Genomic DNA, 12,881 nt, shown 5'->3' with positions numbered 1-12,881 from the left:
GTCTATAAATTGTAGTATTTCTGTCTTAACATCAAGTCAGAGCACCTGGTTGGCTCAGTTGGTGGAGCATGTAACTCTTGATCTTGAGTTTGAGCCCTACTTTGGGTGTAGAGATTACTTAAAATAATCCTTTTTTTTTTTTTTAATTAGGTCTTCTAGTCCATGAACAGGGGACGTCTTTCTGTCATTCAGATACTCTTTCTCAGGCTTTTATAGTTTTCAATATGTAAATCTTGAATGCTTTTGTTAAATTTATTCTTTAATATTTTATTCCATTTGATGTTATTGAAAATGGGATTTATATTTAGTGCTATTGACTTTAAAAACGATTACCTGATTTGTCTTCTCCCTTTCTTAGAAATGTGCTGGCAAGTGCATCAGCTGACAACACTGTAATTCTGTGGGATATGTCCTTGGGGAAACCCGCAGCTAGCCTTGCCGTACACACAGACAAGGTATGGTGATTGAGTGGATAAAAGGGATTCTAAAAAATATGGGACAAATGTTGGCTATCAATAATTCCAAACATTTATATATGGTTTTTTATGAATTACAAAGTGCTTTGACATGCTCTCTTATTGCATCCTCACAGAGCCCTGTATGATAGTTAGAACTACCCATCTTAGAAAGCAAATGTGGAGACAGAAAAATGAAGTGACTAAAAACATGAGTACTTTGTAGCATGTTTACAGAGACTCTATAAAGAGACAGGTACCAGTCACCAGATGAAGTTAAAGAATGTAACAGACCTGTTACTGCCAAACTCAGGGACCCAGTGAGCTGGTGTACACGGTGGGACTTCCAGAGAGTGTTGAGTTGCCCAGATAAGTTTGACTGCTTCCTTTTTTGTTCTCAATATATTTAACATTTGAGGGATGTAAATATTCTGCCAAACACGACTTGAGAAATCCTGCATTATAAGGGTCCCCTTTGAAAGTGTGTTGTCCTTTTGATTATGTAGTACATTTGTTTCTTTAAATAGTGCTAAGTTTCAAAGGGAAAATTGTATACAAATACCACGAAATTGGTTCTCTTACTAAGCAGTTTTATCAAAACCAAACAAACATAGTTCTGTTCATTTATGTCTTTTCTGGTTAGGTCCAGACTCTGCAGTTTCATCCATTTGAAGCACAGACTCTGATTTCTGGATCCTATGATAAGTAAGAAAACACTGCAAGAATTATTGCTGCTGTTTTTATCCTGTAATTCAGAAAAAGTATCACGATGCTCAGATACAATATATTACTGTTTAAATTTCTAGTAAAACTTTTCCCTTTCAACTTTGGTCCTTTCAGTCTGCAAGAGAATGTGGTTCTGTCATAATAATGTAGTTCCTAACTAGCAACTACTTTGATTCCTAGAGGGCATATGAGTTAGCCATTGCTTTGAAATAGGTATCTCAAAATTCAGGGACATTTCTTATGCCACTGCAAGACTGAGCTAATTTAAGCTAGATTCAACTGGTAGGTCTGCTTATCTTGGCTTGTTTTGGTGGGCCTTTGGAGATTTGGCTCTCTTGTGTTTCACATCCTCATAGGAGCAGTGGGCTAGCCCACCCATGTTCTCATGATGAGGTCAGAAGCGGAGATACCAAGGCCTCTTGAGACCTAGGCTCAGAACTAGTACACTCTTTCTTACTTTCTTAGCTGAAACAGGTAATACGGAGTAGAAAACAAACTGCCTTTATGGAAGAATTCCTACATTACTGATGTGGTGTGGATATAGGGAGAGGTGAAGAATTAGACCCCTGACAGTCCATCACAGGGGTTTTCCAGTCACATGTGTGCATGTTTTTACAGATTAGGTCTGAAGGTGGGAGAGAGTAGAAGCAGAAACCAACTTGCAGACTTTATTTTGATTCCTTATTCTTTTGAAGAGTGATAGGTTTATATTTTTAGTTGGGATTCATTCAGATTATAAACGTCTATCCATTGGCTCCCCCAACACAGTAAGCTGCTTGTAGAGAGTAAATTTGGCTAAGACATGGATTATCTGGCTCTGAGCACTGCTAGGAACAGGGAAATTTGAAGTTGTCCCGGTCTTTTGGAAATAAGATTCATTGTGTAAGTGGAGGGCTCAGCCTGGATACAGTCAAGCCTGCTACTAAATCAAGAGGCCACCAGTGCCTTCAGGTGACAGAACCGGAGTCCACCGGTTAGTGAAAATCAACTCCTCTTTTCTACTTTATTTTAGAACCTTAAAACAAGCTTTAAATAATTGGATCTTGAGTTCACAATGTTGTTTTATTACCATTTCATTATAAACAAACATAAAATGTATAAAGTTGAACTCTTAAAACTGTAACTTTGCCTGTGTCCAGGTCAGTGGCTTTGTATGACTGCCGAAGTCCAGATGAAAGCCATCGAATGTGGCGATTCAGTGGGCAGATTGAGAGAGTGACTTGGAATCACTTTTCACCTTGTCATTTTTTGGTAAGACTGCATACTACTGTTTTGCTTATCTAGGTTGCTAATGACTGACATTAATTCCATTGTAGAGAGAGTCTCTGAAGAGCTTTTTTCTGTTGTGTTTATTTTTTTGGGTTTTGGGGTTTTTTTTGAGTAGGCTCCACACACAACATGGGCCTTGAACTCCAACACTGAGGTCAAGAGTCACGTGCTCTGCCAACTGAGCCAGCCAGGTGCCCTGCTTTTTCTGTACTAACGTTGTAAAATAGTTAGATTTTAGGGCTTAAAAAAAATTGTTTTAACAACAGTGGATCGGCCACAAATAGTCACCATGATTTTGCTAATTTCCAGCCATTTTCAGCCACATTTTAATTCTGATTTTGATTGTATTACTAATGTGTTTCTTTGAAATCTTAAGCATGGTTAATCTGTGTTTTTTAATGGTTAAGTTCATCCAAGAAGATATTCTTTTATTTAAATTAAATGGAGCTCCAGTAATGAGAATGCTAGCCTATTTGATTAATATAGCAGTCTCGGGGCAGCCCCGGTGGCTCAGCGGTTTAGTGCCGCCTTCAGTCTAGAGTGCGATCCTGGAGACCGGGGATCGAGTCCTGCGTCAGGCTCCCTGCATGGAGCCTGTTTCTCCCTCTGCCTGTGTCTCTGCCTCTTTCTCTCTCAGTGTCTCTCATGAATAAATAAATAAAATCTTTAAAAAAAAAAAAAGCAGTCTCCCAAATAGGAAAAAAGTGTAAGTTCTTTCTATAACTAGCCTTAATATATGTAGGATAACAGTTTTCTATATAGCATTCAAAGATTCCACAGACATTTCAATCCATGGAGAAATAAAATCCCAACTTTCATTCAGAAGATTAAAGAAATTGGGATCCCTGGGTGGCGCAGCAGTTTGGCGCCTGCCTTTGGCCCAGGGCACGATCCTGGAGACCCAGGATCGAATCCCACATCGGGCTCCCGGTGCATGGAGCCTGCTTCTCCCTCTGCCTGTGACTCTGACTCTCTCTCTCTCCCCCCCCACCCCCCCCCGACTATCATAAATAAATAAAAATTAAAAAAAATATTTAAAAAAAAGAAGATTAAAGAAATTATGATACATCCATGAACTTCCTAATTTTCCTTTTTTTTTTTTTTTTTTTTTTTAAATTTTTTTTTTTTTATTTATTTATGATAGTCACAGAGAGAAAGGCACGCAGAGACACAGGCAGAGGGAGAAGCAGGCTCCATGCACCGGGAGCCTGACGTGGGATTCGATCCCGGGTCTCCAGGATCGCGCCCTGGGCCAAAGGCAGGCGCCAAACCGCTGCGCCACCCAGGGATCCCTCCTAATTTTCCTAAAGTAAAATATATAGTGCTTTATGAATGAAGGCAAAACAGCTTTCTTAAGATATGTGGACAGGTTTTTTTTTTTTAATATTTATTTATTCATGAGAGACAGAGAGAGAGGCAGAGACAACAGGCAGAGGGAGAAGCAGGCTCCATGCAGGGAGCCCGACGTGGGACTCGATCCTGGGACCCCAGGATCACCCCTTGGGCTGAAAGTGGGCTAAACCTCTGAGCCACCGGGGCTGCCCTGTGGACAGTTTTAATAAGGTTCCTGAAGCAATGATTCTGAACACACTTAATCTCATCTCTGTGTTCAGGGGTGCTGCGCTGTTGGCCTGAAGCCAAGTTCCATTTTATGATGATTAGGAGTGAAGTCCCAGCTGTATTTGAATGTTGTGTCATATGTTGTCTCTCAACACTCAAACACACCCATTTCCTGCGGCTCTTTGCTAACAAGTTTTCATTGGTACTAAATCAAAAATATTTAGGAAAATGAAAAGTTACAATAAAATGGCTTACCCCTTCCCTCCAGGCTCCCCAGGATGAGACCTTGTCTTCTTTTGTTTGTGTTCCCTCACACAGCCCACCTGCCAAGACTGTATCACTTGTCCTTTTCTCCTTCCCTGTTTCCAGTAATGGCTATTGCCCCCAATCTACATACAGGCTCAAGTGTCTCATCCTTGACTAGGTCTGTCTCATGGTTCCTTCTTTCCTCCCCTTTCTTAGAAGTGTAACAACCCACTGTGATCTGCCTCTTATCTGATTAAACCTTTCTGCCAAAATGTTGACACTATCCATCACTTTCGTCAGAAGCACTGTTTCCTTGGCTTCCCTGACCTCCTTTGTTAGGCCCTCTCTTTGATTCTTCTGTGAGCTCCTGCTCAGCCTATACCTTAAGTGGCTGTGCTTCCAGGCCTCCGTTCCTTTGAATCTGACTTATGCTTACACATCGCTAACACTTGTCCACACCATAACCAGAGCTTCATCCTCACACCTACTGCACAGTAGACCTACTAGCTGAATTAGTCCATGCAGGAACAGATGCTGCTTATACATAAGTAAATTTTTCACAGTATTTTTTTTTAAGATGTTTTATTTATTTATTCATAAGAAACAGAGAAGGGGGGGGGCAGAGACATAGGCAGAGGGAGAAGCAGGCTCCATGCAGGGACCCTGACTCGGGACTCGATCCCGGGTCTCCAGGATCACACCCTGGGCTGCAGGTGGTGCTAAACCGCTGCACCACCAGGGCTGCCCTTTCACAGTATTTTTTAATAAGCTCCTCAGGTAAATAGCTGGTTTTCACTATAATTTATACTGCTTACCCATTGCTAAATGATATTGCCATGTAGCATGATCTTGCCCCTTTTTACTCTTTCCAGGCTAGTACAGATGATGGCTTTGTATATAACTTGGATGCACGTTCAGATAAGCCAATTTTTACACTTAATGCACACAATGATGAAATCTCTGGTGAGCACAAATAGTCTTTCATTTTATTAACTTATGATGAATTAAGTCTATATTTCAGAGTCACAACTAATCTTATCTTCTTTTAGGTCTTGATCTAAGTAGTCAAATCAAGGGTTGTCTTGTGACAGCATCAGCTGACAAATATGTGAAGATCTGGGACATATTAGGAGACAGGCCAAGTCTGGTTCACTCTAGGGACATGAAAATGGTAAGAATCTCTGGGCACCTTTCTTTTCTGCTTTTTTCTGTTTCTGACCTATATTGACGTCTTTCCCTAGGAATATTTGTTGAAGTTCATCTTGAGCTTAGTCAAATTTGATGGGAGGTTTATGACTTAGGACAGTTTTAGAGGAAAATCAGTGACTGTCTGATTCCTTTCCCAACTGACATGATTAACATTAACAGTTGTTTGGTAAGAAGGGTGGGCAAGAGGATTTTCTAGGACTCAAGCAGAATAACGATGGTTTTCTTTTTTAAACGTGAATTCATTTAGCAAATAGTTATTGAGCACCTACTATATGCCAGGCACTGAGATAATATAATTGCAGATGTAGAACACTGCACATCTGTTTGTATGTACAAATATTTGTGGGGAAAGTAAGTTACAGACACAGTTATATAGTACTATCCCATGCTTATATTTAAATGCTTAAATGTTTATATTTAAATCTAGAATATCTTATCCTGAAACATAAATGGTGATTATCTTAGTGATTTTGATACTTTTTCGTGTACCTAGTAATAAGCATTAAAAAATTTAGAAATTTAAAAAATAATTTTAAAAATTACTTAATGGTGACCTGTAGTAACATCATTGCTTAAAAGGGAAAATAAAAGTTTCTGGGAATACTGAGCAGATTAGAGACCTGAGTAGTCAGAGTACACACATCCTTGCAGAACGGCCATCATGCTGAACTTGTGGCTTCGTCTTGCCACTTGGACTCTGAACTACTTTACAAGCTTGTTAAAAAGAGATACTGATGAGCTGGTTCTGAGTGAGCGGATTCAGATAAGTTCGTGTATAGGAGCAAGAATTTCTGGAAGGACTGAAAGCACTGACCTTCCGTTTTTTCTTCTAGGGAGTTCTGTTCTGTTCTTCCTGTTGCCCCGATTTGCCATTTATTTACGCCTTTGGAGGTCAGAAAGAAGGGCTTCGGGTCTGGGATATAAGCACGGTCTCATCAGGTAAGAATCTTACTTTCCTTTTTCTAAACAAGAAAAATGTGTGGCTTGAATAAGTTAGATCTATTGTTCATACTGTAATGTCCTCCGCTTGGGAAATAGGATCACATGTAATATGGAGTTGCTCATGTTCACAAATTTGTCTTCACAGTTTAAATGTACACCATTTAAAAAATATTTATGACAAAATTTGAATTTATGGGAAAGCTGGAGGGAAATATTATGTGGTCTCAAAGAACAGCCCTCCCCTTCCCAGTGTAAATAATCTGCCTTTTCTCAATATTCTTACAAAATCCAACTTTCTGGGGGACCACTCCCCTCCCTTCAGAGGAACCTGGCTGTTTATTACCTTGGGGTAGAGGACATAGCTTCACTGATTCCTGAATCTTCCATGTAGAAAAAAGGTTCTAAATCCAAAAAAAGGTCTCTGCTGGTTAGGAGACAGAGAAAAATGAAAGAAAAAATAGTCACTTTATCATGATAAATAAAACCAAGGACAAGGCAAAGAAAATTAAATGGTAGAGCAACTTAAAATGTGATTAACCTCATTCAGAATGTTAACTTGGACTTCTTAGTTGGTTATTTCATTTCCCTTTTATAAAGTGTTAAGTATATTTTCATAAAATGTCCGCAGTAGGACAGAAAACAGTACTGTTCATTCCTACACCTCTGTGTTTTATATTACAGGTTCTTCATTTCCTGGTGTTAATTTCTTATTTATTTGTGTTTTAGTAAATGAAGCATTTGGAAGACGAGAGAGGCTTGTTCTTGGCAATACAAGAAGTTCATCTATTAGTGGCCCTTTTGGGAGCAGGAGCTCAGACACACCAATGGAGTCTTAACGAGGAGTATAAAATTTCCTGTTTATTACCTTAACTCAGTTTTAAAAAACTGATCTAAAAACATCCATGTGTAGTTGGAGCCATGTAATGACAGAAACTAAATTCATTTCCTACTGCCAGACATTCCTCTGCAGCTATGGTGGCAACACAAATAGGGCTGGTCTTTGTGCTTGCCTTTTAAATGTTTGGTGTTTAGGGATCCTACTGCATTTCTTGAAGAGGATAATAAAGAAGTTTTTTAAAAAAATAATTCCTTAAATATGCCATGTGTCATAGGTAATCTAGAGGTTTGCAAAACAGGTAATAATTTATGGAATTTTAGGAGAAGAAAATCTCTGATCTTAAAGATGGGTAAACTCAAGCCTAGAATGGCTGTGATTTGGCCAATATTGCCATGATTGGCACAGTAACCATAAACGGGCAGGTGCCCCAGGAATTGCTCTTTCCTGACTTAACTGTTTTCCAATCAGTGTTCATGATTTTAGAATTGTTCTCAGTGCTACTTGTAAAGTTCAGTAACTAAATGCCTCTTTCCCCCCAGCATGGTATATTCATTGTAATCAAAGACAAAAAGAGGCATTACATTATTATGATAAAGGTGTCAGTTTCGTAAATATTATAGGAAAACCTAAATATGTACCTAAATATATAAAGCAAATGTTAATAGACCTAAAGGAAGAAACAGCAATATAATAACAGTAGGGGACTTTACTATCCCACTTTCACCAGTGAATAGACCAGACAGAAAATCAATATGGAAACATTGGCCTTAATGGAAACTATACAGAAATTCCCTCTGAAAGCAACAGAATATGCATCTTCTCAAGCACACATGGAAAATTCTCCAGGATAGATCACATGTACCACAAAAAAAAAAAAATTTAATTTCAGAAAATTGAAATACCAGGTGTCTTTTTTGATCATAGTGATATGATACTAGAAAATTACATGATGCAAACTGGAAAATTTGCAAATACATGGGAGATTAAATAACATGCTACTGAACAGCCAGTGGGTCAAAGAAGAAATCAAAAGAGAAAATATACATTGAGACAAGTGGAAATACAACATACCAAAACTGAAAGGATATAGCAAGAGCAGTCCTAAGAGAAGTTCACTGCATTAAATGTCTGTATCAAGAAGTGAGAGCTCTCAACCTAATTTTACACCTCAAGGAACTACAAAGAAAGGAACAAAACCCAAGTTGTTGGAAGGAAATAAAGATCAGAGTAGGAATATGTGAAATAGAAACTAAAAAGAATCAAAGATCAATGAATCCAAGAGCTGGTTTTTTGAAAAGAAAACTGACAAACCTTTAGACTAAGGAAAAAAGATGCAAAATCAAACAAAAATTGTCATGATTGATACACCACCAAAATATAGAGGATCATAAGAGACTGCTATGAACAGAGTACAACAAACCTGACAACTAGAGGAAATGGAAAATTCCTAAAAATATACTATTACCAAGTCTCAATCACGAAATAAAAAATCTGAAGGGACCAATTATTAGGAGATTGAATCAAGTCATCAAAAACCTCCCAACAACAACAAAAAATAAAAATAAATTGAAAAAAAATAAACCTGCCAAAAGTCAAGGACCAGATAGCTTCATTGGTGAATTCTACCAAACATTTGAATAATACCTAACTAGTCCTCAAGTTCTTCAAAAAATGGAAGAGGAGAGAATACTTCAAACTTGTTTTATAAAGCCAGCATTACCCTGGTATTAAACTAGAAATGGACGCCACAAGAAAATTCTAGGCCAGTATCCTGATGGCCATAGGTGTAAAAAGCCTCTACAAAATATTAACCATATTCAGCATTAAAAGGATCATACATTGTAACCAACTGAGAGATTTATGCCAGGGATACAAGGATGGCTCATTACCTGATATATGATACATGTCATTAACAAAATAAGGATAAAAATCATAAGGTCACCTTAACATGCAGAAAAAACATCTGACAAAATTGAACATCCATTATAAAAACAAGGATTAGCAGGAATGTACCTCAACATAATAAAGGCTATATATCACAAGTGTACAGCCAACATAATGAAAAACTGAAAGCTTTCCCTCAACATCAGAAACAAGAATGCCCATTCTCCCCACTTTTAACCAACATAGTATTGAAAGCCCTAACCAGAGTGATTCGGATTTGGGAAAAGAAAAAGCATCTAAGTCAGACTCCACCAAAATACTTAAAACTAATAAAATTCAATAAGGCTCCAGTGTACAAAAATCAATATGCAGAAATATGTTGTATTTCTGTACATTAACAATGAACTATCAGAGAAATTTCTTAATCCCACTTACATCTGCAGAGAAAAGAACAAAAGAATTTAACCGAAGGGGAAAGACCTGTACACTGAAAAACTTAAGACACTGATGAAAGAAATCGAAGACATAGGGGCACCTGGGTGGCTCAGCAGTTGAGCATCTGCCTTTGGCTTGGGGCATGATCCTGGAGTTCCAGGATTGAGTCCCATATTGGGCTTCCTGCATGGAGACTGCTTCTCCCTCTGCCTCTCTCAGTCTCTCATGAATAAATAAATAAAATATTAAAAAAAAAAGAAATTGAAGACATAAATAGGTTAAAAGACCTTACATGCTCTTGGAATGGAAGAATATTGCTAGGATGCCCACACTGCCCAAAGCAATCTACAGATTTAGTGCAATCCCTATCTAAATTCCAATGGCATTTTCACAGAAATAACCCTAAAACCACAAAGGCCCCAAATAGGCAAATCAATTTTTTTTTTTTTTTAAGATTTGATTTTCAAATGATCTTTGCATGCCACATGGGACTCAAACCCATAACCCAAAGTTCAAGAGTTGCATGCTCCACCAAGCCAGCCAGGCTCTGCTAGCCAAAGCAGTCTTGAGAAAGAACAACAGAGATGGAGGCATCATGCTTTCTGATTTCAAACTATGTTGCAAAGCTATAGTAATCAAAATAATATGGTACTGGCATATTAAAAGACACAGATAAATGAAAAAGAATAGCTGAGAAACCCATGCATACATGGGCAACCTACAACAACAGAACCAAGAATATACAATGGATAAAGGACAGTCTCCAATAAATGGTGTTGGTTAAACTGGATAGCTACATGGAAAAGAATGAAACTGGACCACTGTCTTCCACCATATATAAAAACCAGCTCAAAATGGATTAAGGCCTGACCATAAGACCTAAAGCCATAAAACTCCTAGAACATAAGTGACCATCTTGACGGTTCTGGCAATGATTTTCTAGATCTGACAACAAAAGCAAGGACATACAAAAAATAAGTTTGATAACATCAAAATAATTTTGTTGGCTGCACAATGAAGGCAGCCAACAAAATGAAAATGCAACTTTACAGAATGGGAGACAATATTTGCAAATCATGTGATAATAGGGTTAATATTCAAAATAAAGGATTACAACTCAATAGCAAAAAAAAAAAAAAAACATTAAAAAATGAGCGAATACTTGAATAGACATACTTAAAAGACCTACAGATGGCCAGAAGTATGAAAAGATGCATGGTTATGCACCTAATGTCACTAATATCAGGGAACTATGTCTCAAAACCACAGTGACTCAAGATCTCATACTCCTTAGAATGGCTATTATCAAAAGACAAGAAATAACGAGTTGAGAAAGGGAACCATTGTGAACTACTGGTGAGAAACTAGACTGGTGCAGCCACTGTGGAAAACAGGATAGAGGGTCTTCAAAAAATTAAAAATACAACTACCATATGACCTAGAAATTTTTCCTCTGGGTATTTATCCAAGGAAACAAAAACTCAAAAAGGTATCTCCACTGCCATATTCATTGCAGCTTTATAACAACCAAGACAGGGAAACAACCTAAATCTTCATCAATGTATGGAAAAGAAAGTGTGTGTGTGTATACACACAATTATGTGCAGTGGAATATTCAGCCATAAAAAAAGAAAATCTTGCTGTATGTAACAACGTGGATGAACCTGGAGGGCATAAATTATGCTGAGTGAAATAAGTCAGAAAGATATTACCATATGATCTCACTTATATGTGCAGTCTTTTTTGTTAATCTGAGCTCATAGATACAGAGAACAGATGGCTAGCAGCTGGGTAAAATGAGTGAAGTTGGTCACAAGGTACAAACTTCCACTTACAAGTCATGAGGTCGTAATGTGCAGCATGGAAACTATAATAATATTGTGTATTTGAAAGTTGCTAAGAGTAAATTGTAAAAGTTCTTATCACAAAATAATTTGTAAGTATATATGTAGATGGATATTAACTAGAGTTGTGAGCATTTCACAATATATACAGAAATCTGATCTTAATGTCATATAACTGAAACCAATATAATGTTATATGTCAATTATATCTCAATAAAAAAAAAGAATATGAAACACAAAGATTGCCCCTGAGGCAAAAGACAATGTCATATCTTAATTGCTTCTGTCTTGGCCAAAGTGTAAAGTAATACACATTCCCAAATGTTTTACTGCTCCTAACGCTAACTTCTCTCCCTCAAATTGACGTAAATATAACAAAAAAGAAATAATACATGATGATTATAAAAGCAAATTAAACACCCGTAAATTTGATTTCATGGAACTCTGCAATAGATTAATTGGGAAATACTCTCTGAAACAAAGCCTGTAAGGAAATCAGGGATGCAGAACCGGGCAGAGGGAAACGCTGGACCGTTCGGACGGCTGCAACAGGTGTCCCTTTCAAAGCTCTAGCTCTAATGCTGACCTGACTTCCACACAAATCTGGAATCGATGCACTGTGGTTGAGACGTGCCCCCGCCTCAACCAGTCATTTGTTTCCGGCCGTCTGCCGGAGATAAACAGTCTGCCCCGGCAAGGCAGCTGCCATAAGCTGAGAGCCATTTCCAGAGAAAATTTTAGCTGTGAGCAGTCAGCGAGCACCTTTGGAAAGAGCTGCTTATTCACGAAAGGGATTGATTGTAGGTGGTACATCCCAGCATCCACTGCAAAGTTCAACATGTAACTCCACAAATGTTGGACTAAGAAATACAGGTCATAGCCCAGAAGCACTGAGGAATGAGGTCATGGAGGAAATATTGCACCAATAGCCAGGAGGAAACATAACCCAAGAAGGAACCTGGCATTGTGACAATATATTCCCTAAGAATATGTGTAGATTCTAGAAAAGTACCTAAGGGCCTGAGAAACTGATAACAGTTTTTTTTTGTTTTTTTGTTTTTTTTTTTTTTTTTTTTGTATACCATGCAGTGCTAATGAGAAACAAAACCAGAATGGAGAAGGATCAAGTAGACGGTGCTTGAATATCCCCCCACCCAAGGCTTTGAGTTGGCCTAGCAATAATGTCTAACCAGAGACTCTTCCAGACTGAAGACCAGTTTTAAATCTGAATTATAATTCACTAATGTAATCCAGGATTGCTGCTACCCTTAGCCGCCTACCAAAAACACATCCTCTCTGGAAGAAGAAAATATATTGGGCCACACATTTCTATTATAATTTTTGACGTGTAAAAATCAGGGCATAAAAACAGATACATAAGGAAACAAAACATAATTGAAAGCTGAAAAATACAGACAATAGGAACAAATAAGAGATCCAAATAAAGGAACTATCAGAAACAGATTTTGTAAA

The 12,881-nt window shown here is 37.9% G+C and overlaps 1 protein-coding gene across 1 annotated transcript in view; it reads left to right on the top strand.

The window, feature by feature from the left end:
- Positions 1–10,737, top strand: part of PWP1 (PWP1 homolog, endonuclein) — a 28,489-nt gene extending 17,752 nt beyond the window's left edge. The window contains exons 9-15 of the mRNA XM_077914748.1: positions 359–455; positions 1,099–1,160; positions 2,321–2,432; positions 5,129–5,219; positions 5,306–5,427; positions 6,299–6,404; positions 7,134–10,737. Of these exons, the coding sequence (XP_077770874.1) occupies positions 359–455; positions 1,099–1,160; positions 2,321–2,432; positions 5,129–5,219; positions 5,306–5,427; positions 6,299–6,404; positions 7,134–7,243 (700 nt within the window). The 3' untranslated portion in view covers positions 7,244–10,737. The remainder of the gene's footprint in view (positions 1–358; positions 456–1,098; positions 1,161–2,320; positions 2,433–5,128; positions 5,220–5,305; positions 5,428–6,298; positions 6,405–7,133) is intronic.
- The last annotated feature ends 2,144 nt before the right edge of the window (positions 10,738–12,881 follow it).

Source organism: Canis aureus, chromosome 11 (genome assembly GCF_053574225.1).
Source record: "Canis aureus isolate CA01 chromosome 11, VMU_Caureus_v.1.0, whole genome shotgun sequence".
Lineage (NCBI taxonomy): Eukaryota > Metazoa > Chordata > Mammalia > Carnivora > Canidae > Canis > Canis aureus.
Note: the sequence above shows the minus strand (reverse complement) of the source record. Positions and strands in the feature narration are given on the sequence as shown.